This window comes from Choristoneura fumiferana, chromosome 13 (assembly GCF_025370935.1).
Source record: "Choristoneura fumiferana chromosome 13, NRCan_CFum_1, whole genome shotgun sequence".
In the NCBI taxonomy this organism is placed as follows: Eukaryota; Metazoa; Arthropoda; class Insecta; order Lepidoptera; family Tortricidae; genus Choristoneura; species Choristoneura fumiferana.
In genome coordinates, this window is record NC_133484.1 from 4,794,954 (window position 1) to 4,822,343 (window position 27,390).

Sequence of the window (27,390 nt, forward strand, 5' to 3'; positions counted from 1 at the left end):
TCTTTGTTACTATACATACACATAATATTTTTGATAGGACAGCTATAAAAAAAAAGTTTACCAACTATAGCTCAGAGAGGCTACTACGAAATTTGAAGTTCGTATTTTATGATATAAAAAAACCGGCCAAGAGCGTGTCGGACACGCCCAAGATAGGGCTCCGTAGTAATATTATGTGCGTTATAACACAAGTAAAACACTTACTACAGTCTTAAAATCTATTACCAGAAAAAGAGCGTATCTTCACGGCACTTACGTCCTTTTGTTGATAAGCGCAGTTTTTCGGCAATAACTCAAAAATGGTATATCCGATCATGTTGAAACCACGTTACCTTTCCATATTCTTTGGACAAACGGTTTACAAGATAGAGGGGGGGGGGTACACAATTTTTGCTACTTTGGGAGCGATTATTTCCGGAAATCTTCTCTTAATCAAAAAAGTTTTTGAGAAACCATCCTTACTATCTTTTCAAAAGAGCTGTCGAACTATGTGCCACGCGTTGATGTGAGTTAAAAAAATTATATAAATATTTATTTTTGTAATTTAACTACATAACTAAATAGCTGCTTCGACAAGGCACGTACTCAAAATTTCATTTACATCTTGTAGTTTTCGAGTAAAATGCCTGTGACATACGGACGAACAGACAGACAGACGGACTTGACGAAACTATAAGGGTTCCGTTTTTGCCATTTTGGCTCCGGAACCCTAAAAATAGGCGGCTTAATAGATTAATTTTATTTGACAGATAAATGTGATGCCGTCTCCGTCTATTCGAACAAAACAAACAGCGACGGCATCGCATTTATCCGTCAAATAAAATTAATCAATCGATGGTGAAACAGGGGGTTAATATGAAATACATGCTTTTTGATTTTAACTTTGATATAGATGCTCAGTAGAATCAACAGGTAAAAGTTAGCAAATCTCTTCCGATGACCGCTGCCTTACGTTCTACGACAGTCAACCTTGCGATTGCGACGCTAACCGCAGCAGCAATTAAGCAGTAAGCAGTGATTAAGTGGTCCCTCGTCATCTGCGCGATGACTAAGAAGCACACTCACGCTCGCAGTTATGTGAAAAGTCACGACACGACGCGGAACTATAGTGAGTTACAAACAAAATTAAGGTAACCTAGTTAAGACAGCACAAAAGATGTTTCAACACTTTCACCAGCATCCCAAATCTGTGACAAGTATAAGAGGCCACGTACGGTAAAACGCTAAGTGGTGTTTATTTCAAATAAACATGTTAGCTTATTCGATAATTAGCGAGCGTGGCGTGGAGACGAAACGGAGCCGAATCTGCACTTCAAAGGGGTTTCATTTAGTTTGCGATCAATGACTGTCGCGAAATAATCCAGAGCATCAGAATATATGGTTATTGGAAAGGGCATGGAGCCAATTGGCTAATCAATTAGTTAATCAAAGCGGATTGCAATATTAATATTGCACTATAGAGTCAACCAACCAGCTGCACGAAATTTTTAATTGTTGCTACTACCCATACGAAATTCTACGATACTATTTTAATTTACGGTCACGTAGATAGATATACAAGGTCAAGGTGTTTGAAAATTAATCCGATATATTTTAGCAGATGGTTGGGTTACTTCGATTGACCACCCCTGTTAAGGATTTTTATCGAAATTTTTGACACTGGAACAAAATAATTGCAATTTCCATAGCAATAACGTGGGGTTATTCCCACCTGTTACCACCAATTAGTTTAGTGGTAACAGATGGGAAATTTTATTCCCATTAGTTACCAGTGGTAACAGGTGGGAAAAAATTCCCATCTGTTACCACTGATATCAAATTGGTGGTAACAGCTGGGAATAACCCAATACGTGTGACAAGGATGGAGGGGGGGCTAATAATCTCGCATCTCAATAATAATGTTCACAAAGTTCACTCAGTACAATTATCGATTTTGAGGTACGTATGAGTTTTTTAAGTACGTGTAGTGACGATTTATTGTTATGTCGTAATGGCAGCCGATAACGTACAGCGGAAGTTGACACGCACTACTTTTATCATGACATGACGCTTACATACTATGTAAACACAACAGTAAGTTTTTCGAAAGTTTACTTAGGCGGTTCAAGTGGACACAGTGGAAAGATAATTGTCAATACTTTAATCCAAAACGTAATACAGGTGATGGATTCCAATGAATATCTATCTAATCGTGACAAATGTTGCTTGATAGTACAGCTGACAAAACTTCACACTTCATTTTATACCCATTGAAATTGATATTAAAATAGAGCGCACCTATTATATGAATAAATTAATTACAACATCATATGCATATACGATTAAATACCAAAGAGTCGAAAGAACTTAATAGGTTGATTAATTTTGCAATGCAAATAACGTTGAATCATCATCTTATATACTAACACAAACAGATCTTAATTTAATACAATCGACATGCCGCTAGCCGATCGACTCTTCAAAGACGTTACTCATAGAGAACAAAAAGATTACTCGACAAACAGTCTAGAAAGTTCTCAGACAGCGAACAAGCAATCTTAAGAGAAAATCTGAATTACAGGCACTTCCTGCGCAGGATATAATGCTCTTTACAAGATAATTATTTACGTGAAGAACCTTGCGTTCTTCCGCCGCTGTTTTTGAATTATACGAATCATGCATTAAAATATGAGACTACACTGATTAGCGCCGAATAAATTAAGGAATTACAAGTCCAATTTGAAATATTCAAACACGATTGACTGCACCTTTTATTGAGCACGTGGAAATTTAATTAATTAGCATTCAAATAAATGTTATGTCTCAGGTGTGTCATGGACAAAAATATTATAGATATACTGACATACAAAACTCAGCAGAATAAGTAATTTGATCCCTATCCTATGTGTGGTGCGCTGATGTAAGCCTGTAACCGCACGAATGCACGCGTGCATTTTTATCATTAACCAGAACGCAACGTCAGCATTGGTAAAACCAGGACGACTGTGTCATTAATTTATTATGTTGATTAAAAACTAATTAAATCCATTCGTATGTTGATAGTCATGAAACTTTAATTAATAACTGGGTCAACATAAGCGGCCTCTTCCTCCCCGGTGTTGTCCGATAAGGATCACGTAGGCATTGTAATCATCACAAATCAGTGATGTGATGGTCGTGGTTCGCGCAGCCTTTATAATTGGGTTAAGGTGTTACATAAACGCACGCTGGTTGCGTTAGAGCCGCGCGCGCACGGACGCTGTTAAAGCTGGTCGTACCGTGAGATAATTGAACCGCAAAGCGATTTTTGGTCGTTTTTAAGGAAGCCAATAACGGTTAACTGCTCATCAAACGCAATGAAGAAGTCAAAGAGGCCTTATTGACTAGACTATCATATTTACTTGGAATAACAATCGTTTTGACCACTTCTTTCTGCCACGCGGTGGGAGGGTAGAAAGATGGTGAATGCGATTTTTCAATTAATTTTTTTATTGCAACCATGGTGTTTGTACATACAGGGCTCAGGGCTATACTTTGTGGTATAGTAAGAAACGATCGCGAACTTCAGCACATTAGACAATACGGTCTCAGTATTTTTTTTTTACTATTTTTTAGGTCTCTTCCTTAACGAAGTGTCGATAATTAGTTTAATAAATACATACAGCATGAATAAATTGTTTGTTGAGAAAACAAAAGGAATGTATTTCATTTATCGCCAGTTCATCAAGCCATGCTACAATACTTGTTGATTTATTTTATTTTTGTTAAACAAGCGCAATGCATGTAAGCTTAGCAGATAAAACAAAGCCGGATGAAAATTATTGTTCTATTATTCTTGTCCCAGGTAATTCTATTAACAATATATGTGACACATCCATCTCAACTGTGAAGACAGTATATCAGGGGTGGTCAACCGGTCTGCGGCAGTTTTTGGTTCATTTGTTTGCGGTAAAGAAGAAATATTATGAAAAATGTTGATTATGTTAGCCTGTATAGGTGATCCTGTAGCTACGCTAAAGAAATCACAAATTCAAAGTCAGGAGGAGGAAGCGTCCCGTCAGTAAATAAAACGAATCTGATAGGATTTATTCCGTAATAAATTGGGTATTCATCTTTTGGCACAAGGAAAACGCATAGGTACCTAGTATATAATTGAATAACAATCAGTGTTATACCTGCGGGTCATTTACCAGAATGAAATACATTTATTAAGGTATAGCCTCACCGCCCGCTTTATTTATTTTTCTTCTAAAACACACCCATTTCTTTTACTTGCTAAGTAAGTTAGTAATATCTGATACCTACGAGTCGTAGGCTGCGACTCTATTTCTAGGGCCGGTACGGTAGGACGTGTCAGATATTTCTGCACGCTCCGCCGTTGCAGATATTAATGCAGGTGACTGTACAGTAAAAAAAAAATCAATGCAATTTTTAACAATAAATAACTTATTCATTTGCAAACCGCTAAAAACATTCAACTAGAAATACTTTGCTAGCATTTAGCGCGTAACCATCCAATATTTGGGAGTGGCCAAGGTGGTCAAAAATATCGGCACATACACTATTAAGGTATTAGAGTTCATGTTTCGATATTTTTGATCACTTTGACTTTCGAAACATCTGACGGCGACTGCACTCGTATAATTATTACTTTTTAGGGTTCCGTAGCCAAAATGGCAAAACGGAACCCTTATAGTTTCGCCATGTCTGTCTGTCTGTCCGTCCGCGGCTTTGCTCAGGGACTAGCAATGCTAGAAAGCTGTAATTTTGTACGAATATATATGTAAACTATGCCGACAAAATGGTACAATAATAAATTCAAAAACAATTTTCTTTAGAGTAGGTACCATCAGCCAAATATGTGGTCTACCACCCTAAAGTTGATAATCGTTTGCATGTCATAAAACAATAATGCCATAGAACGTGTCTGTCAACTTGAAAGTTAAACTTTAGCGACATATCAATTTGACAGGAACTTGTTTAAAAATTGATAGTCCACTTATTTGGCTGATAGTACCTCCCATAGACGTAAAGTGGGGTGATTTTTTTTCTCATCTCATAGGTCTTTTAAAACCATTAGGTGGTTGCTACAACGATTTTTCGATTCAGTGATATGTTTGCAAAATATTCAACTTTAAAATGAAAAATTTCATTAAAATCGAGCGTCCCCCTCTAAAATCTAAACTGGTGGGTGGAAAAATTAAAAAAAAATCAGGATGGTAGTAAGTATATCAAACTTACAAGGAAAACTATAACGGTTAAGTTTTCTTGAGAATTATTAGTAGTTTAAAAGCAAATAGCAGCCTAAGGTATAAATTATACCTAAACTTGGAATATTCCGTACAAAATACGAAATCCTTAGAAAAATATTACTAAATTTTTTCATAATGGCTACGGAACCCTATTTCGGGCGTGTCCGACACGCTCCTGGCCGGTTTATTACCAATGAAATTAATTAATTACAGGCCTTGTAAGGAAGGCTATGTGCCGTTTCATTAAGGGTTCTTTTCAAATCATGATTAGTTATTTTAATTCCAACTTCTTAATGACAAGGCTACAAAACAACAAAAATCAACCTTGCAGTTGTTTGATAAAGTATTTTAGCCACAGATACCCAAACTTGTGCTGATCGCCCCATTAACAAGGGGTCATATCCATGTGATGTAAGGTGATTTTGGTGATATTTTTCGAGCCCCTCTCCCCTCCGTTGTAATTACCGTCTTTAACGCATTCACTGCCACCGAAGCACATATGCGTTTTCGGAACTTCGCCCAGTGCTGCTGTCATAATGATTCATACATTTTGAACGCACACGTGCGTCGGTGGCACCTGTGGAAGTCAGGTGGCACTGAATGCGTTAACTTAGGGCCCATGCTCAGGGGCCTCCGAAAGAAAAATATTCACTTTTACAAGCTTTTATTTTAGTTTCACCTGTCCCATTGTCTATCTGTCTGTAATCAAATCTTGCAAGTTAAATTCGACCAAGTTCCGGTAGTAGGATTGACTTGAAATTTGGTATACTTATGTAAATTGCGTGACAATACAATAATCTGATAGTGACCTCCTATCCTGGTAGTCCGGCCAGGATCGTCTCCGCAGGACGGAACTCTTCAACGGTTAATGGCATCGACTTGAAATTTGGTATCCAAATGTAGTTTGGGTGACAATACAAATACAGTAAACAAAAAGTACAGCCAGCAAAAAAGCTTGTATTAAAAATGAAATTTTTACCAAAAACTATTTGTATTTTAATCTGACAAAAATAACTCCTCCTCTGTTAAACGCCTCAAGAATTTATAGATGCACCCCAAAGCAAAAATACACTAAATAATAAAGGTTCTTACTGATATAAAAATGGTAAAAGGATTAACATTGGATATCATTAGAAATATCATAAATATGTGACACAATAAGCGTGCATAAATATCTGCTTTGACTCTGTTTATCTAGGGCCGATATAGGACGGTCCAGATATTTTTGCACCCTCCGCTGTGGCAGATATTAATGCAGTTGACTGTACCCGAGCCGTTTTGAGAGTTCCGTACAAATTTAAAAATAAGCAATGGAGAGCTTTAGTGCCCCCTATTTTTTCGGGTGCGGTTAGTTCACGACCCAGTATTTGTCGACCTTGACTGAACGACACTGATGCGCGTCCTACTTGAAACCCTTATGGTAATAAATTAGAGAATTATAGGTCGTAATTTAACCGCGCCTATTTTTTCAGAGGGCCTCACCTCCCCTTTACCAGCAATGCACTCTGAGGGGAGAAGGTTGGAAGGAGAAGGGAAAACTTCGGAAACAATAATAGATTAGAATGTGTTTAATGACTTAATATTGGATGTGATTTACTATGCACAATGTTTAGTTATGATAAGACAGAAATTATGTTGTTGTGATTACATATTTATCATAGTATTTGCAGACAGGTGACTAACTGAAGATTTTTTTGACCAAAGGTGGTCGAGCAGGTGATGACTGGAATTATTTATTTATCATGTAAGTAAACAAGTCAAGATAAGTGTCCTAATTTTGGTTTTATCTATACTAATACTTGTTATTGTGAAGAGGAAAAATTCTAGTTAAGTCCCCCCGGGATGGGACGCAGGCGTGTGACAGCTAGTACTTAGTAAATTTTTATACTATATGTATAATAAGCTGGCTCTTCGGGTTCTGGCAGAATACCAGCGCTGCGGAGCGCAGCTTTATGCTGAGTCAGCACCTTTCTTTCAGAACACATGGCTTTCATACATAACCCAGTTTTATTCAACAGTTTTACTTGTTTTCTTCTATATTTTTATTATGTTATGTGTACGTTGTTTATGTGTTTTCTGTTTGTGTGTGCCTGTGTTTTGAAAAATAAAGTCTTATCTTATCTTATAATTACTTTCTGTGATTCTGTAATTTACATCTTAAGTACAGGCTTTATTGCTAAATATACTTTATTATTGCATATTGTTACCAGAATCAAAACGCAAATATAAGTTTTCAGGTCAATCTTAAAAAAAATGTTCACACAGAACAATAATTAAGAGTAATGAATGATAACAACCAATATAGATTTTACATTTTTTAGGGTTCCGTAGCCAAAATGGCAAAAACGGACCCCTTATAGTTTCACCAAGTCTGTCCGTCCGTCCGCGGCTTTGCTCGGGGACTATCAATGCAAGAAAGCTGTTATTTTTCACGAATATATATGTAAACTATGCCGACAAAATGGTACAATAAACAAATAAAAAAAAAATTTTTAGAGTACCTCCCATAGACGTAGTGGGGGTGATTTTTTTTCTCCTCCAACCTTGTAGTGTGGGGTATCATTGGATAGGTCTTTTAAAACCATTAGGGGGTTGTATATATACCCCCCCTTCAGATTGGTGGCCCCAAGGGCCAATGGGCCCTGGCAAGAACCAAGATTGCTTTTTTTATATAAGAGGGAGAAAACGAGCATGCGAGCCACCTGATGGGAAGCAATCACCGCCGCCCGTGGACACCCGCAACACGAGGGGTATCACAGATGCGTTGCCGGCCCTTCAAGAGAAGGCAGGCTCTTTTTTTAAAGATCCCTAAGTTGTACCGCTCCGGCAATGCTGTCCTAGGAAGTTGGTTCCATATTTTAAACGTGCATGGAATAAAGTTCCGCTTAAAGCGAGTGGTGCTAGATTGCCAAACATCAATGTGGTGAAGGCCGTGCTCAGTCCATAACTAGTGCATCCACAGGCAGTTAAGACTGGCGACTGGCTGAAACATCCATCACATAAACGCATTAAATTTTCATATATAAAACAGAGCTTTTAGTTCCAAACGTAAAATGAGATTAAATACAGCATAATGAAAACAGGAAGTATGCATTATAGATTATCATCATAATAAAGGTATAGCAGTGATTTAGGCCACTCTTACTATCTATTATTAGACACAAGTAATAAATAATTCTTATTTCATAGCAATCAGAAGTCATATTTGCGTGATTGGCGCCCAGCGCCAACATTGACCCCCTTGGTCACGGACCTTATTGCCTCAATGTCTCACAATTGCTTGTGGTCATAAAAATTAAATGATGCCAATGACTAATTGATTGATTGCTCAAAAGTTTGGAGTTTTATCAAAGAGGACCTTGAAGTTTACACAACAATCTCTGTTCACCTCTCACTCACACTGCTCAGTTTCTGTCATTTTGTTTATTTAAATTTTTTAGCAGCTATGCTGTCTGTCCTGTCCTGTCTGCCTGAATATATCAGTTAGCAGTTGACACTTAATATATTTTTATAAGTGTGCATTACGCAGTTATCTCACCGCCGGCGAGGAAACGATTGGCTATCGACTATTTTCTCACTCAAGAAACAAACAAAAGATATAAGATCCTGTGTATGTAAAAGAGACACATATAATAGATGATAGCTGGCTGTTCACACTGCCGGGGAGAACTCACTCTTACATCTTTTGTCGCAGCGACAAGAGCTATAAAAGTAGCTCAGCGATACTCGCTCAGCGATATTAGCTTGGCGGCTGCACTGCTGGAGCGAGTGGTGCGAGACTGAGTAATCGCCCGTCGCAATCGAACACTCTCTTACAGCCGAGCGACAAAACACCACTCGCTTCTCGCTGCTCGCCCACTCGTTTCTAGTTACTCGCTCTACTCGCTTCTCGCTCATCGTCGGCGGTGGGACAAGTGCCTTACTCTGGCCACTACAACAACAAAAAACATCAATTTTATTTCTGGTAACATTACCAGTTTCAACTAAATTGTATCGTAATTATCAGAGCCCGGAATTCTCGTAGCACTTTTGAATTGTCATAGGGACTTCTCGTTTATCGACTTCCGATATACGTATACATATTATAGAATACAATATGTAACATAAAATATAATTACAAGTAGGAGTAAACAACAAGCAATCTTATCGCGAATGAGCGATCTCTTCGAGATAACCGTTAGCTACCAACTTTTAGGAAATTATAAATAGTAATTAAAATAATAATATTTTATTGTTTCTTGTAAATAATTTGTGGATTGCTTATGCCTTTTAAACATTTTTCGAAAGAAATTGCAACGAGAATTGCTATCGAGCCTAATGTTAAATAGAGAACATTTTCAGCCACTCAAAAGTTATCTAAAAGAGATCGTTCTTTAGCGATAAGACCGCTGTTTACCTCTACTTTTAATCTTCTTTGATATGTTGTGTTCTATAATGTATCGTGATAATGTATATTGGAAGTCGATAAACGAGAAGTCCCTATGACAGCTGAAAAGTGCTACGAGAATTCCGGGCTCTGGTAATTATAGTTTAGCAGCCTTAGCTTTAGGATTTTACTAGCAATTTAGACACTGTCATTCCATTGTAATTTGTCATTGACTAGTTCTGATATTGTCATAAAAGTTCTGAAACTATAATAATAATAGTAATAATCTTTATTCATTTAAAGTAAACATTTTACAGTATAATGTGGAGGCCTCCTAGTAGTATAGTAGGCGTTTGTACACCTGTGTCAACTATGCATTAAGGTTTAAGAAACACTTCTATTCAATACAGGGTGGAACCTAACAATGATCTTTTACTTGAAACAGGTGATATTGTTGTTAAACTGAACAACTTTCTCCAAGGAATAGTATAGCAGGAGTGACCAACCAATTTATTACAATTATTAGGCCAGTTGATTATGACATGACATGGCAGAATATTAAATGTTTATTCAGAAATATGTTTATGAAAAATACTGATCATCAAGTAATTGGTGACCACAAAGAGTCCAAACACTAAACAGTAGATCTTCAATATTGCAGGGCTGGCCAATAGTGAAGTCAACAGAACATTGAAATTAATTATGTTTCTCACTCAACCAACACTACAGATAATTTTCAAGAGGAATAAATATTATTGGAATAAGTGAAACAATTATTATTTTATTAACACATTCTTTGAGTAATTACAATAAAGCAATTAAATGATTACTACAATAAATATTCATCTTCAATTGTTAATCAATTGAATTTCAAGAGCTGGGTTTAATTGATTTGTTTTAACAGTACCTAATTGTGTCAATTAAATACCTACCTTTACCTTTAAATGAGCAATAAGATAGTTAGAATGTGTAGGGAGTACAACAACTTAGCCCGGTGCTCATGAAGACCTAGACATATTTGGTTCAAGACTTAATGTTTTTGTCAGCAAATTAAGGATTGTCCTCAGTTCAGTTGTGTGAGGATACTAAGTATAATATAATAAATTTTGTTTGTTTAATTAAATGCAGGTATAGTTTCTCTTGTATTTATATAAATACTGATACTTTTCTTTAAGTTTTAATAGTTTAGTTTAGTTTAGTTTATTTATTCACTCAACATAACAATTCAATTGTATCACTCTTTTCATGATGGGTACACATAGTTTGAATTGTAAATGATCCCTTGCCTTAATTATTCTCATTACTGTACCGCATGTTTACAATTTGTTTTGTGTGCCAAAGTTAAAAAAAATAGCTACTTGCAGTCTCTCGCAGCTCACCTCTACAGCTCTGTTCGAAAAAATTTGCTATGTGAAGTTTCTAAGGGGCGAACAACCTTTTAATAATCAATTTCACTATGATTTCTTTGGCAAATGTATGGGATGTCAACTTGACATAAGTAGCACAACGGTTCCACCCTGGTATGTAGATAGTTCGACTGTAGATCACACTACAATAATGTCCAGCTGCAAATTCTTCAGTCTATGGCTGCAAAGTCTATTATGATCATGATGCACGCAACTGCATCGAAATATTGGGAGCATATTAAGGGAAATTAAATTACGGTGTAAATAATTACGGTTACGGTCTAATTTTAATTGTTTACATTCACATGACATGCTTAGAATTTTATTTTTTATAATTATTACTAATCATATTACCTTTGACGATTTCAATACAAATTCTTATAACTGACATTTATGTAAATTATAATGTAATGATGTATTGATTGAATAAATAAACTAAACTAAACTAAACTAATAAAAAATATCTCAAGTGTAAAAAGCCATGACACATTAGAATCATCTATTTGGATCTAAAGTCGGGAATAGTTGGTATATTTGAGTATTAGCCCGAGTAAAACTTAGTTGCCCAAGTCATAAAATTAAATATAGATACCTATATGGATTGTTTGTTTTGCCTAATTTGGGGAATCCCAGACACACTGGCCAACTGTGTTAACTTTTGAGCTATTATTGATGACTTCGTTCATTAACAGATGGCATAGCAAAGGTAACTGTAATTAATTGTCAAAAATGTAAAAACAATATTTTAGCAATTTCATATTTATGAAGCAAAACTGTATTTAAAAGCTGAGACGTTGACTGGTCTCAGTATTTTTTATGTAAGAAGGTGATAATTAAATTTATGTTTTCCACAAGGAGATAATTATGACAACTTCCTGAGTGCTCCAGCATAATATTTTTACATGAACTTAACATGCTTTCTCAGAAATTACTAGGAATAACATACTAGCCACTCAATTGCTTACAGACCTGTCAAGGCTATCATTTTGTTATATAAATAATATTTCAACTCAAAATTCTAAGCAAACAAGTGGCTAGCCATATTACATACAGAGAGAAACATATATATTCGATACACAGAAAAATAGTTAAGAAGGAAAGAATAAATATCAATGAATATTGAATAATATAAATTGGGCTCCACTCAGCATAATGTTGCGGTAAACCGCAACACTGTTTTTCAATAGGACCCATCGCATTGCATATCCTAATGATATTTACAATGAAGTTTATTTTTTATTTTCTGAGTAATTTTTCCTTCTAAGAAATAAAGCCAATACGCAAATGACACTAAGTGTGAAACTGTTATAAGTACGTAATTACAAATCTGACTGATTCATGCAAAATATTTCATAAATTTTAGTTGCCGAAGGAAAATATTGCTGTACACCTATTGGACATTTGAGTCACATGTTGTACAAAAAGTTGTTAGTCAGATGTTGAATTTAAAAAAATTATCTGGTTCAGAAAAACGCTTTGCTAAGAATTAAAATATAGCTGGAGGGAATTTTTGAATGAATTTTTTATGTTGATTCTGATTAGATATTGATTATTTAAAATTACTCAATATAAAAAAAAATTGTTGGTTAAATCAACAGGGGTTAAATTGAGGAACAGCAGAAATTCAATAGGTACTTAAAAAAGGGTAATGATAAGTTTTATTCCCAGCATTGGCTTTCCATGTCTAGAACATCATAAAATAAAAGAAAACTAGATGTGATACTTAGCAGTTTGGTAGGTTAGGTACTAAGTTTAAGATTAATGTTGATAATAGGTACAGGTAAACAAGTTGTTTTCCAAGTTAAGTGTACAAGTTCAAGGAAATTTTGCTTGATAAGGACATGGCTTTGCTACAGGGTAAATAGAACATTGTTTTATTTTTAAACTGTTGTGATGCAGTACCTGTGTGTGCCAGCCTCCGGCCCACTAGAGGGCTGTCGAGCAGCAGGCGCCGCAGCGACCAGCGGCCGAACACGCCGCCGCCGCCCCAGCCGCAGCCGCCACCGCTGCCGCGCCTCATCTCACCCTCGCGCGCCACCGCGTCACAACACACCACTCATCACACAAACACGACTATGTTTTGACTCCGGTCCCTCTTTCAACACGCGAGCGTTCCCAAACGCATCCACCAACAAACATCGGCGACCGTACACTGGCGCACAGACTCGCGACGCATCAGCGAGAGAAAGTGCCGACGGCCAGACGGACCGTACGCGCCTCGATCGAGCTCCACGCAGATGCAATCCCATAAGGTGGGGAAGAAACGCTAAGGTCTCATTCCCATTGTGCTCGTGAGTGCTCTCAGCCTGCACGCACCCGCACCACGCACCACTAACATCGGAGCTTGTGCTCGAGACGAGTGTTGCGAACACGACGGTAAAAGCGAACGGTAGAAATCGAAATGCAATTTCATCAAAATAAAATACAATAAATTAGCAACTAGAGCGCCCCGAACGATGTGGATGAGCACAAGATGAGCAACGACCAGCTGTCATCACATCAAATAAAGTTACCAGTATACACACTCTCACTCATCTATGAAATAAAGATCGATGTTGTCATAGCCTAAAAAGCTGAAAAGTTCACTGACCAATTAATTTAATACCATTTTAATGCTACATGCTACTTTTGTTGTTTTATTAATTAATAATTTAAAGTGAAATCGAAAATTTCATTATCATGCTACTTTCGCAAAAAATTACACTACACTATTTTGTGATGTGATGACAACATTTTTAATTGTGCCCAAAAAAAACCTTGTCTTAAAACAAATAACAGACGTTCCGATTTGGCAGACAGCAAGATCCAATACCCTTTATGGTCGACGCCATAATTCGTGAGACTAAATTGACAAGGCAATGACAGTTACAGGGTTACCAGGGTTCGACGAAATTAAATAGTGATGTAGCCCATATCGATATTTTTTTTGTACAATTTCGGGAATATTGTTGTTGCAATTGTCACTTTCATGGAGAAAAACGAGATCTTTAGAATAGATGAACTACTAAATACCTACTTGTTTTTGTAAGGTTCTTAAGTATTAGGGTGGGAGTTCGGAAGTACTTTGGACAAGGGAAGAAAAACTGGTAGATATTATTTTTTATAAGTAGTATTTATTAGGTTTATAAATTGAGATCGATTCAAGAGCATGCGATCCGATCCGTGAATCGTTTCATAGGCTTAAGATTCATTACGATTCAAAGTGAAAAATCGACGAATGACCCGCACCGCCCCTGGGCCTATAATACTACGAAGTGTATAAAATTCGAACTTCGTATCTTGCCGTCCTGCTGACGTTAATATTATTTAATACGAGAGTGAGAGGGGTGGTACGATACGAACTACGATTTTAGAATTTCGTAGTAGTCCCCTGCCCCTGCCAATCGCGACTCATTACCGGTGACAAAATGGCGTCTCTTCAGAAAATAATGAGGAAACTATTACTTCGGTTAGCGCACTGCGCACTTGGGGACGGCAATGATATCATGAGCATATAAAATAAATAAAGCGGATTTAAGGTGAGGCCAATCAAAACAATAAATGAAATAATTGTCGTTGGTTCGTATTTGCACTTCTTACAATGATATCTTACATTGCAAAGGAAATTATTAAACTAATTAAATTATTTAACTAAAAATTAAACTTTAGACGCTTTTTTTCGCTTTTGTCTCCCTTGGACCCAACCTGTATTGTCTCAATGTTTTGTACTGTCTTAATGTTTTGTACCTTCTTAATGTTTTGTATTGTCTCAATGTCTGTGTATGTCCATTTTAGGTACGCAACAAGCACATCTTTTCTAAAAACTGGTCAAACACGACATACACTTTTGCTGCTGTCAGGAGTCATTGGCAGTAGTGGTTGCTAACCTAAAGCGACCGGTTGCCAAAAACAAAAAAGTTGAAGTTGAAGTAAAATAATTTGATATTGTCATTTGTCACCGTAAATAATGGATAAATATCACTAGAATCGTCCCACGATAACTCTGCATAAGATATTAATTGGCAACCCAGAAAAATCACGCTGTGGTAATACTTTTTTCATGTTGTCACTCAGACATTTCTTTAATTGATCGTGAGTATTTTTTCGAGATTTTACGAATCCTTCTTTCGAAATGGTTAAAACAATTAAAAGTGGAGTTCGAGAACTTATATTCAAGATGATTACTCATTTCCAAAATGTAAAAGAAGAAATGGAGTCCGTCCGTGAGCAAAAAGAGCAATGCTTACATAAAATTGTAACCTCTACGAGTAAGTCCCTAATAAATTCTTGATATTTTATAGCTATTTTCTGCTTTTTTTATATTATTTTCATGAAATAATATGATAAAGTAAAGATATATATTTAACTTGTATATTCGTTTTTTCAAGGGGAATTATCTGAAGCTGTTCAGACAACAATAAAAAATTCTGTTGACAAACTCAAACAAATGGACAAATTGGACGTCGGCGCAGAGGCGACATATATTCAAAAAATTAGTTCAATGACTGGTAAGATGTTGTTCGAACTTGTTTTAAAGGTCTAAATTAGTAATATTTTCTAGACTTAACATATTAACTTATTATTTGTAGGTATTAGCTTAAGAACAATTCGCCAAATCAAGCACGAAGGTAATACAAATTCAGGCATATGGGTGGGTAACTCCTGGCAAGAAACGCAAGTGCCGTGCCACGAAAAGAAATATTGATGACTTCGATAAGGTTGCCATACGTAACCTGATAAATGAATTTTATTTAGTAAGAAATGAGGTCCCCACAATCGCAAAACTGCTTAGTGAGTTGCGACAATCTATTCAGTTTGATGGTGGTCATGAAACACTACGCAAAATTCTACATGACATGGGATTTTGTTTCAAGAAAAATGTTGAAGAGAGAACCATATTAATGGAAAAAAATGATATTGCTGCAGCAAGACACAAATACATTAGAAAAATTACAGAGTATAGAAATATGCCTTCAGAGGAAAGAAAACCGATTGTATATTTAGATGAGACCTATATTCATGTTAACTACAAACCAAAAAAAAGTTGGCAGGGTCCGTCAACTTCTAAAATGGTCACTAATATATCAAAAGGCAAACGGTTCATAATTGTACATGCAGGCACTGAATCAGGATTTGTAAATAATGCCCTTTTAATATTTAGCAGCAAATCAAAGTCAGCCGATTATCATGATGACATGAATGCTGCCAATTTCTCAAAGTGGGTTCAAGATAAGCTGCTGCCTAATTTGGATACACCAAGCATTATAGTTATGGACAACGCAAGTTACCACACAATTCAGATTAATAAGGCACCGAATACCAGTTCAAGGAAACAAGCAATCCGTGATTGGCTTACCTCAAATAACTTTCCTTGGGAAGAAACATTCACCAGGGCTGAACTTTTAACTTTGGTAAAACGCAACAAACCCGACCCAATATATTATATTGATGAGCTGTTAAAAGCAAATGGGCATGAAGTATTGCGGTTACCCCCATACCATTGCCACTTGAATACTATTGAACTAATACGGAGTATTGCAAAGCGAAAAGTAGGCAGCGTAAATGTAAAAGGTTCAGCTCGAGATATGGAGGCAAAAGTAGAGCAAGCATTTGCATCTGTTAGTCCGGATGACTGGCATAAGTGTGCCGAACATGTAAAAAAATTAGAATCTGAACACAGGCAACAAGATGGGTTATTGGATGATCTGATACCATTTGTTATAAATGTGCAAAGTGATGATTACACTGACAGTGAGGAGAGTAGGGAAGCAGAGGTTGAAAGAGAAGAAGAGTCCGAAGGAATTCAGGTACAGGAAGAAGTGTATGAGGGAGTGGAATTTTTAGACTCTGATATGTCATTTAGTGAATAATAAATATGTCAGAAACTATTTAACGTTTTATTGCTTTGTTTTGTATTTACCTGAATTTATATAACACAGCCTTGACCAAAAGTATTGAGCACCTGTAATTTGATACAATTTCGTTGATTTAACCCTTTTCCAGGTCCCGCTAATTTAGATGCGCTATTGCAAAACGAATCATAGTTTTATATTGTTTACCTATGGGGATTCATTTTAAGACGAATAGTAGGTACTTTTAACAACTTCAATTGATTTTGTACCATATTGTAAATGTAGCAAGGTCGAATATTTGTGTAAATTTATATGGTCGCTGTCGCTATATGCACTATGCCTGGAAAAGCGTTAAATAAAAATAGTTTTAATTACTAGATCACATCTATATATTGACGAATTTAATATTAAGTTGGCCGTCAATGTGCCCTTTTAAGTACAAGCAGCAACTCTTACAGGAACAGAACTGATAAGTAAGTAGGTATAATAAATCATACTTATGCGAAATCTAGTATGCAATGCATACTTCCATAGCGTGATTGATATTTCAATACAGCGAAACTAACAATTACTATTTATTTGATGACAAATATTATTTGATTTAGTATGTACGTGGTCTCGGTATCGAACTATCACCGACGATTGGTGGAATTAGTTAGGACGGGACGAGTAATGTATGACCCCATGCTATTACGCCTAACTATAAATAATAATAATAATTAAAAGTTGGTGTCGTTGTTTTTTTTTAAATATCCAGTGTCCAGTAAGTTTTAGTAAGTTTTGCCGTGAACGGTAAAAAAAAATAGAAAACGAAATATAAGAAGTAATAGTATTGGTGGATGAACGATGACCTGTTTAAAATCTAATCAGAAGTTCAAAACTTGTTGTTTGACTATAAATCAGTATTGCCACAAACTTTAGATTTCTACTGTTGTCACTTCATTGCAGTTATTGTAGGTTGACTCTAGAAGCCAATGCCGTACTGTTTTATAATCGACATGAACAGCACTACCCTGACTGTGGCAACACTTGTGCACAATGAATTGTCAATTTAGTCTCACGAATTACGGCGTCGACCATACTTTCTTGTTTTTTTATTTCATTTCATGTCACGTGGGGTTGCCGGCCTCGCATCCCTATCGCGTCTTTAATATCTTCTGGCCGGCCAACCCCTACTTTCCGGCTTCTACAACTAAAGTAATGTACTATTGTGACACCTGAGATGTTTCTTCAAGTTTTCATTACTTTGTTTAAATTTTTTAATGAGAGCTCAAGTACATATGTGACTATGTGATCCGATTTGGCCGTGTTCTGACTTCCCGCGGTGGTCGGTGTTGCCAAATCGGAACGTCTGCAGAACGAACGAAACGCACAATGAACTAAAGTGGTAGATATGTCAATTCTGTCAATGTCACTTTTGTCAGGTCACAGATTGACTTGACACAGATGGCCAAGCCAAGTGGGTGGTTCGGTTGCTGAGAGTAGTGTATCGTGTTTCAGAAAACAATAACTACGAGCGGGCTAATAATATAAGCAATAATTAATTAACCTACTTTTAACCCATTACCGTGTCTTTTATGTGTATTTTGCAGACATTGTTTAGCGCATAACAAACCAAAATAAAGCGTCAACATGAAAAGCGTTCCAAGAAGTACTTTGCAATGTTTCTTCGTATTTATGTTAATAGCTGTAGTTCTATGTGAAAACAAATATTCAAAAGAAGCAAATGCGAAAAAAGAAACAATTGTGAAACCTACCAAGCTAGGTGTCGATTTTAGAACCTTGGAAAAACCTTTTAGAATAAACAAGCTCAATATATTATGGACCAAAGCTCAACAGGTGAGCAAAGTTTTAATTTCTTTATGATTCTGAGTAAATGATCTGACAAAATCTAATATTGTTATTTTTATTTCAGAGGCTGACTGAACCGAAATTGCAGTCACTTTATAGTGACCTAAAAATACACGACAAAGAAGAATTAACCTACAAAAGATTGAAGAATGAAGGCGGTGATAAGGAAGGTTTGATGGAGGCTACCCTGCGGCGTAAACTAACTCATATCATGACCAATTTTGGGCTTCGGGAGCACTTTGAAGATCACTCTGGTGGGAGGCAAAAGGATCACCCAGTAAGATCTTTCGTTATCTAAAGCATTCGAAAAGGTAACTGTTTTTACTGGACTGTAGACTGAGGCTGAATTTGATATGATGAGGTTCTTTCACGGGTGGTGAAGGTCCATCTGTTTCATAGGTGATACCGCAGACAGACACACTGACATTTCAAACTTACAACACCCCTCTTTTTGCATTTGCGGTTAAAAATAAGGTGTTTTGAGATAAGTCAAGTTAAGTTTTGCATTAAGAAGTCTATTGAAATTGAAACAAGCTTGAAATACTATTTTTTTGTATAAGTTTCATATATGTAAATAGGTTTTTTATTATATCTTATTATATTGCTGGATAATAATCTAAATATTTTATCAGGTTAACCCCGCTTTATAATATGGTATAAAATCGACGGCTGTGGCATAACCATGGACTTTTGCTACATTGGATGGATCCTAAATTTACATATTCCAATTTTTGCAATATAGAAAAAAAACATTTCAATTTCCTGCCAGCCTCCAGTCCATGAAGTCTTTTATCCTGAGCCCCTAACTACCTGCAACATGATCACTAATATCAAATAATAATAATAGATAACATTAGAGGTTAAAAAATGTTTTCAAATTTAGCAGATAAAAATGTTCACAATATTTTTTTATTTAGTCTGACAACAGTTATCTCTAGCTTATCATTGCTCTATGCCACCAACAAACTTTTGCTTTGTTTTGCTGGAGATGTTTTGGAATGCAGCTCATTGTAATTTGAACTGATTAATAGATAAACTATCATCAAAATTTTGGGGGAAAATTTATAGTTCATTACTTATCGGTAAACTCATTTATCAATAGTTTACTCCTACACTAGTGAACACATTTCATTTTGTTTGTTAAAGATATATTATTTTTAGTTTTATGCAGTAACTATGTATAAGTAGGGCAGAAGTACCGGTTTTGGCCATGTTAAGCCCGTTTTTGGGCAGTTGATGTTTAGTGAGTTTTCAAAAGTTTATACTGAAACAAATAAAGTTTATAATGATTTATTACTATAAATTTATTTCAAACTTATATATTTAAACAATAAATGGCCATAAACTGTACAGTGGCCACAAACGGTACTGCTACCCTATATTCTTCAAAAATGTGTCCTAGCTTACCTGTGATAAAGGCCAAGAACCCAACAGTTGTGTTCTCAGTCTGTAGGTAGTTTTCACTACAAACCGAGAAAAATGCTGCTGTTGTTTACAAATGTAGTAATATGTAGTCTTGCGATGTGGTTGTGGTAGTAGTTATATCCTTTTGGATATATGAGGACAATTATACATACTATATGTATGTTAATCCGACAAAAATATTCTAGATGGCCATTTTATTTTAGCTAAATCCATACCAGGGTGACTGAGCTTTGCTTGGGTTAAAATTCGAAGTCACGCGTTTTCTCAGAGATAACACTGAGCTAAATGGATTTTTCATCTATAAAAACCCATACATACCTCATCAAAATCATTAGAGCCGTTTCTGATATCCCAACAATAAATAAATATTTAAGAATTGCTCATTTAAAGATATTAGCTAAACCTTTTGTGCTTTATGAACTGGCTTAGAACTATAGATATTTATTACCACTTCACCAATCAAGCTCAAATTCATTATTCAATTTGACACAGGCTCACAACTCTGCATTGGATGACCACATCAACAGAAGCATATTCAAGGACAAGAAATTGAACATGCTCTGGGCCAAAGCAGAGGCTTCTGGTTTCACCAGCGAGGAGCTGGCTGCACTGAAGGAGGAGTTTGGTCACCACCAGGAGAAGATAGACCAGTATTATGAGCTGCTGAATGATGTTGATGGGGCTAAGAATGATGGCTTCAAAAGTATGTATTTGTTGATAAAATAATTGTTTTTATGCCAATGTTTAATCCCCCATCTGTTTCTAAGTATTATTACAGTTTACAGCATACCACCCACATTTGATTACATTTGCACACTTTGCATTTGTTAGTATGTGAAAAATGAATGGGGTGTTCTGTCATGTATTCCATAAGATTCAAATTGCAATGGCTATTTGTAAATAGGGAATTACTGCAATGTTCTGCCGTCAGAATGCAGCACTAGCACAAATCGTAAACAGTTTTTTAAATGTCCTTTTATTATTCAGGCAGGCTAATTAATATAATAATTAGTAGAGAAATTTATACTTTTCTTATTTCCCAGATGCAGTTAATGAAGAAGAACTAGACAATTTCAATGAAATTAATTATCAGTTGGAAACCAATGAAATCAACAAGAAGGAATACATTGATGCTGCTAATCTGGTTAGGGACAAACATAGAGGCTTGAGAGACGGCTATGATAGACTCCAGAGAATGACGGCCAGAGGTATTATCCCATATCAAAATATGAATAAAAAATCAAATGTTTATTCTGCAAGTGGGGCGCAAGGGGCTCTTTTACGTCTCTATTTTTAAACTACCAGCGCTTTAAGAAAAACCACATTGCCAAGAATAATGCGCCGCAAGAAATTTGGCAGAAAGCCATTTTTTCAAAATAAAATAAATAATTTAATTACTAACAACATACATATAAAATTAAGGAAAAAAAAATAAAAAAATTATAGGGATGGTATGATTCTTTATTGATTTACTTCAGGAATTATCAAATAGTTTTACTTTTTAATTGCAGGCCCTAACAATAAAGAGTTCATTGAGCCCAAGGTGCAAGGGCTGTGGAAGATAGCTACAGCAGCCAACTTTACTGTTGATGAACTTGAGTCCTTAAAGGCGAGTAGTTAAGCAAGATGTATAATGAGCTTCGGGCTTAGAACTACTAATTTTTATTTTACCTCTATCAATACTCCCAGATCTCAAAACATCTTGGTCTCAAAATGCCTAAATTGCAGAATGCCTAATTTTTTTCTTAACACCGTAACCTTAATATGGCCGAATTTCAAAATACCTTAGTCTCATAATGCCTACTTCAAATTCACAAAACAACATAAAACAACCAAATGTCAAAATACCTAAATTTGTTTTATACATATCGACGGGGAAGAAGTAAATTCTCCTATCTCACACAGGCCTAACTTTACAGGAGAAGGAAAAAACTGAATATCTTTTTTGTTTATAATTTTACCTTGATCTGATGTTCTGAGGGTTTGTTTGTTATCTAAGTAGTTGTTTTTTTAAACTAATTATTATTTAGTAGTGCTACAGGATTTAAAGTAAGTGCAAGTTAGAAGGTATTGTTCCTTGTGTTGTGTCGAGTATTTTGAAGTTAGACGATTTTTCCACTAGTAAAGATTCCTTCAAATTCCTAATATTAGTATAATTTCTCTGTGTAAACAATGTTCTACAGCATCAAAAACCTTATCTTTATTTAGAATAATATCAATAAGTACTTTATAACATAAATTAAGCATGATTTTGTAAGATAGGAGGTATTGCTTATTACGAATCCCAAATTGAGTTCAAGTTAGAAGATATTTCAATGGAATAGGGGAAGAATTAGAAAGTGAATATCTTAGCTGAAAATTTACAGAGCATACAACATAATAATTAAATATCGTTTTGTACATAAAAAATATATCAATAAGACGCCAACACCGTAATAATATATTTATTGAAGATATAAACTTTAAACAAAATTACGATTTTATTATTCTGTTAATAGTCGATAGACTAACGTTTAGGATACTTTACTGCTTCCGATGGTTTTCCTAGCAAAAATTAAGTAAACCCAGAGTTATAGTTATTAGTAGGTAAATTAACAAATAACAAATATGCGTGCCTTTAATACTGCACGTATTAAGGAATCAATTGAGCGGAACCAGGGCTCTAGTGTTCGCAAAGAATTCGTCTATTGGGAAAAGCCAAATGACTAAGTTGAAGATCGACGATGGCAGTATCATCTCATCGAAACCGGAGTTGTTGAGAGAGCTCGAAAGGTTTTACGAACAGTTATATACCTCGACACAGAAGCCCGTAGGTGCAGCTCAAGATACCAGAGCTAAACTAATCCGTCATTACACTGAAGACATCCCATCAGCCAGTACGAGATTAGAGTGGCTCTCAAACAACTTAAAAAACAACGGGGGATGACGGAATCACGACAGAACTTCTGAGAGCGGGTGGTAAACCGGTACTTGTAGTCCTCCAGAGGTTATTTAATTCCGTCATACTCGAGGGTACCACGCCGGATGCATGGCACAGGAGTGGGTGGTGCTCTTCTTCAAAAAAGGCGACAATACCTTATTGAAGAACTATAGAACCAACTCACTCCTGAGTCATGTATATAAGTTATTTTCGAGGGTCATTACGAATCGTCTCGAGCGAAGGTTTGATGATTTCCAGCCTCCCGAATAAGCTGGATTCTGTAAAGGCTTTAGCACCATAGACCACATTCACACGCTCCGCCAGATTATACAGAAGACCGAGGAGAATAATCGGCCACTATGTTTAGCGTTTGTGGACTATGAAAAAGCCTTCGATTCAATCGAGACCTGGGCTGTATTGCAGTCCCTTCAGCGATGCCATATTGACTATAGATATATCGAGGTGTTAAAGAGTTTGTACAGCAGCGCCACTATGTCGATCCGGTTGCAGAACGAGAGTACACAACCAATCCAACTACAGCGAGGTGTGAAACAGGGAGACGTTATTTCTCCGAAGCTGTTCACAAATGCGTTGGAGGACGTTTTCAAGCTCTTGGACTGGAACAGGTTCGGCATCAATATCAACGACGAGTACATCACCCATCTTCGTTTTGCCGATGATATAGTCATAATGGCAAAGTCGCTGGAGGAGCTAAATACTATGCTCAGTGACCTCAGGTGGGTCAAAAAAAGACCCAAGTTAAAGATGAATATGGTCAAGACTAAAAATCATGTCAAATGTCCATGTCACACCCGTGCCGGTTATCGCTGGGAACGATGCACTCGAAGTTGTTGACCACTTTGTTTACCTTGTACAAGTTGACCATTGGGTAGGTCCAACTTCGACAAAGAGGTCGCCCGAAGAATCCAACTCGGATGGGCAGCGTTCGGGAAACTTTGTAATATCTTCTCGTCCAATATTACGCAGTGCCTGAACATTGTAATTAGGTATAAGATAAACCATCATAGGTATCTATTGCACACGTAAAATGAATGCCTGTCGTCCAGGTTCGCCGTTAGTAAGATCTTCTAACTTCAAAGTATTAACAATGCCAACATCTCTTTTCTACGTTATATACGGAGATAGGAGGTATTTTTAAAACAAAAAAATCTACCTTGTAAACTTACTACCTTGTAATCTATATTGTAAAACTTACCTTAATCATTAACAATCCAACACAAACTAAACATTATTTTCTATTTTTCACAATATATTTCACGAGATGCACGTTAAAACATGCACTTGTTGCTGTGATATTAGTAAGCAGCGGCGCGGTTGTGCAAACTGAGCGAAGCTAACACCATCTGTATAGACGGCCTAGAACCTCCTAGACATCGCGCGATCAGCCGTCAAGACGTTACGCGGTTGTCAACTCAACTCAACAGTCAGTCGCGCGAGCGCAGCGGTCGAGTAAACACGTTTCGTTATGCAGATAGGAGATATTGTCAGCAAAAACACGCGCGAAACAGATAGGAGTAATTTCTTCCAGCAGAAAGGAGGTTTTTTCATAAAAATGTTTACAAAATATAAAAGCTGTATTTTAAGAGCTATTTCTATTTGACAAAAAATCGCCTAAAACTTGAACATGTAGATAGGAGATCTTTACAGGATACGTAAAATAAAAATTTTACATCTAACTACATTAAAAAGTCAATTTGCCCAAAAATGTAAGATAGGAGGATTTACTTCTTCCCCGTCGATATGTAAAAATTGTCAATCTCAGTGTTATCACTGAGATTGTCAATTTTTACATATGATGAATTTCTTTTTCTGCTGCGACAATAATCTTTTGGCACAAAATAAATTAGGCATTTAGGTCATTTGGTATTTGAAGGAATTGTGCATTTCAATCTTTAGGTATTTAGAGAATATGACGTTTTAGGTCAAAGTCATAACATAATGAATTTCGTTCATTTTAAGAATGAGACAATTTGACATTTAGGTATTATTTGAAAATTAGGGGTATTAGTGAATAAGGTATTATGAAATTTAGTGGTTTTCAGCCCAAAGCCCTAACGATACAGCTGAAACCTCTTTTGGTTATCCCTGTCCGGAGTAGTAACTTGGCCATAACTTACTGTTGTCAGGTCGAATTGCAGCATTACGAATCCAGACTTCGAAAGTTGCGGCACATTCAAGCAGACCACGTAAGCAACTTCGATAAGCATCGCAGCAAGGTTATTTTTTTTACTTTTTGTTGATAGGGTCAGGGGGGATTTTCACATAGTTATATGACATAGCAAAACCATATCGTCAACTTACAAATTCATGTCCTCTTCCGCTCAAGGCTTATATCTGCATTTATCAAGCTTACGTAGTAAGCAAGCCGCTAACCATTATAATAAATATCGGAGCTGTCTAGGTGCTTAAAAATTACTAATCACTCACTTACGCCATAATAGTTTACGTAACGCTTCTTCCATTTAGCCCAAAATTTAAAGCTCCGGTTTTCATTTTAGAGATGGGGTTGATAAAATAGTTTTCAAAGAGCTAAATGCAGTTTATTAGGAGCCTTAAAAAATTTTCGAGTCTATAGCCTTTTCTAAGCTGTAAGCCTACCCAGTTTTCAGTTTTTTTTTTAAATTTTTTAGCTTTTTTGTTTTCTGGAATATAGATAAAAGCAAGCCGTGGTGGCCTAGTGGTTTGACCTATCGCCTCTCAAGCAGAGGGTCGTGGGTTCGAACCCCGGCTCGCACCTCTGAGTTTTTCGAAATTCATGTGCGGAATTACATTTGAAATTTACCACGAGCTTTGCGGTGAAGGAAAACATCGTGAGGAAACCTGCTCAAACCTGCGAAGCGATTCAATGGTGCGTGCGAAGTTCCCAATCCGCACTGGGCCCGCGTGGGAGCTATGGCCCAAGCCCTCTTGTTCCGAGAGGAGGCCTGTGCCCAGCAGTGGGACGTATATAGGCTGGGATGAAATAGATAAAAGCGGACTTCCCGTCTCTTCCTTGTACAACTGTAGGTGTCGATACAGTCAGCATCAAAATTAGCCGATCAAGTACAGTCAAGGGCAAAGATATCGACACGGCCAAAGTTGCAAAAATATGTATACACGGCTTTAATGTTAAGTGCATAAAGTCGTGTATACATATTTTTGTACCTTTTGCCGTTTCGATATCTTTGCCCTTGACTGTACGTTGCTGTAAAACGACAAAGTACAAAAGTATGCAGCTACTTTTGATGCTGACCGTACAACTTGTCTGTATAATATACTTATGATTATGACCAATGGTTCGCAGGTGGCGGCAGCGGGCGATAAGATGGATCACTTCGACGAGCAGCAGCAGATGATAAAGAAGCACACGCGAAAGGTCCAGAAGCTGCACGACGAGTTGGAGGGCAAGATTCTCGCCAGGCACTCGGAATTATAGACTTATATATGAATTTCAAAACTATTTAAAGAAATTAATCCGGATCACCTCACGTCTTACCTGTCCTCTCCCAGAGGCACAAATTTGTGCCCAAATTCCTTTGATCCTGTTATCCTGGGAGATGACAGATTAAATCAAATTTAGCTCGACATGTTTCGGGCTAATTCGTAGCCCTTCTTCTCGGAGCAACGCGACTCGGCGGCTGCTGCAACGCGCGCACTGCTACACTGTACTGCACGTGCACTGTTAACCGGATTAATTTCAGTAAATATGATGAGTGAGTCTCACGGTAGTTTCATTAATTTCTAACTTTTTGATAACATGATAACCTCATGTTAGTATCTCTGTCAGTGATATATATTTTACAAGTCTAGTTTAATTAGTTGCATCTGCATTTATATATGTGATAGTTAATAATCATCGGCAGCAAAATAGGTTTCATAAAATAATATTTTTCGTTACTTTTTTACTTTTACGTGATAGTTAATAATATATTTGTGTAGTGTTAAGCTGTTATATTTTTTTCGGTGAAAGCACTGGCGTTATTGGAAGTCATTCTTTTTGTTAGAGAAGTATTTCTGTAACGTTAGCACGCGCTAGTTCGTTGCGCAGATAATGTGCGAACACACACACTACAAATAACATTTATGATTATTTAGTGTTCAACACACTTACATTTTCATCGTAGGTATTAACAATGTATATTTTATTATTTATTAGATGAATGATTTGTTGATATACTACTCCAAACTGCACTTTTTTAAGTGCACATATTTCCTTGACCCATTTATTGGTGATTTGATTATGCATTTGTAATTAAGTATCTATGTATGTAAATAAAAATGGAATCTCAATGTGGATGTTTAGGAAATTAATTTAAGAAATTCCAATCAAATAAATACATTTATATTTGAATGATGTATA

General features: G+C 36.4%; 4 protein-coding genes across 5 annotated transcripts in view; 3 read left to right on the plus strand and 1 right to left on the minus strand.

Moving 5' to 3' along the window:
• Positions 1-13,659, minus strand: part of LOC141433921 (E3 ubiquitin-protein ligase RNF19B-like) — a 51,740-nt gene extending 38,081 nt beyond the window's left edge. The window contains 1 exon segment of the mRNA XM_074096066.1: positions 12,906-13,659. Coding sequence (XP_073952167.1) covers positions 12,906-13,023 — 118 coding nt within the window. The 5' untranslated portion in view covers positions 13,024-13,659.
• A 1,448-nt stretch (positions 13,660-15,107) lies between these two features.
• LOC141434462 (uncharacterized) lies at positions 15,108-15,687 on the plus strand. The gene is made up of 3 exons (XM_074096882.1): positions 15,108-15,250; positions 15,371-15,490; positions 15,572-15,687. Exons 1-3 carry the CDS (start codon positions 15,115-15,117, stop codon positions 15,685-15,687), a joined length of 372 nt encoding a protein of 123 aa, XP_073952983.1. The 5' UTR covers positions 15,108-15,114.
• A 52-nt stretch (positions 15,688-15,739) lies between these two features.
• On the plus strand, positions 15,740-17,043 carry LOC141433931 (uncharacterized). The gene has a single exon (XM_074096081.1). The coding sequence runs from the start codon at positions 15,839-15,841 to the stop codon at positions 16,850-16,852; it is 1,014 nt and encodes a 337-aa protein (XP_073952182.1). The 5' UTR covers positions 15,740-15,838; the 3' UTR covers positions 16,853-17,043.
• A 1,212-nt stretch (positions 17,044-18,255) lies between these two features.
• LOC141433929 (alpha-2-macroglobulin receptor-associated protein) lies at positions 18,256-27,381 on the plus strand. Of its 2 annotated transcripts, none has more exons than XM_074096079.1 (7): positions 18,256-18,673; positions 18,750-18,962; positions 20,603-20,813; positions 21,154-21,318; positions 21,622-21,719; positions 25,178-25,267; positions 26,335-27,381. In XM_074096079.1, the coding sequence occupies exons 1-7, from the start codon at positions 18,467-18,469 to the stop codon at positions 26,464-26,466; spliced, it is 1,116 nt and encodes a 371-aa protein (XP_073952180.1). In that variant the 5' UTR covers positions 18,256-18,466; the 3' UTR covers positions 26,467-27,381. The 2 variants fall into 2 exon arrangements, with proteins under 2 accessions (XP_073952180.1, XP_073952181.1); XM_074096080.1 differs by having other exon boundaries at positions 25,178-25,237.
• Positions 27,382-27,390: the final 9 nt, after the last annotated feature.

Bases quoted from the DNA above. Each gene is read 5' to 3' on its own strand.
- LOC141434462 (XM_074096882.1), top strand. From the start codon at position 15,115: ATGGTTAAAACAATTAAAAGTGGAGTTCGAGAACTTATATTCAAGATG. The intron at 15,251-15,370 runs GTAAGTCCCTAA...CGTTTTTTCAAG, and splicing joins TAAAATTGTAACCTCTACGA to GGGAATTATCTGAAGCTGTT. The intron at 15,491-15,571 runs GTAAGATGTTGT...TATTATTTGTAG, and splicing joins AAAAATTAGTTCAATGACTG to GTATTAGCTTAAGAACAATT.
- LOC141433931 (XM_074096081.1), top strand. From the start codon at position 15,839: ATGGGATTTTGTTTCAAGAAAAATGTTGAAGAGAGAACCATATTAATG.
- LOC141433929 (XM_074096079.1), top strand. From the start codon at position 18,467: ATGAAAAGCGTTCCAAGAAGTACTTTGCAATGTTTCTTCGTATTTATG. The intron at 18,674-18,749 runs GTGAGCAAAGTT...TTTTTATTTCAG, and splicing joins TATGGACCAAAGCTCAACAG to AGGCTGACTGAACCGAAATT. The intron at 21,720-25,177 runs GCGAGTAGTTAA...TACTGTTGTCAG, and splicing joins ATGAACTTGAGTCCTTAAAG to GTCGAATTGCAGCATTACGA.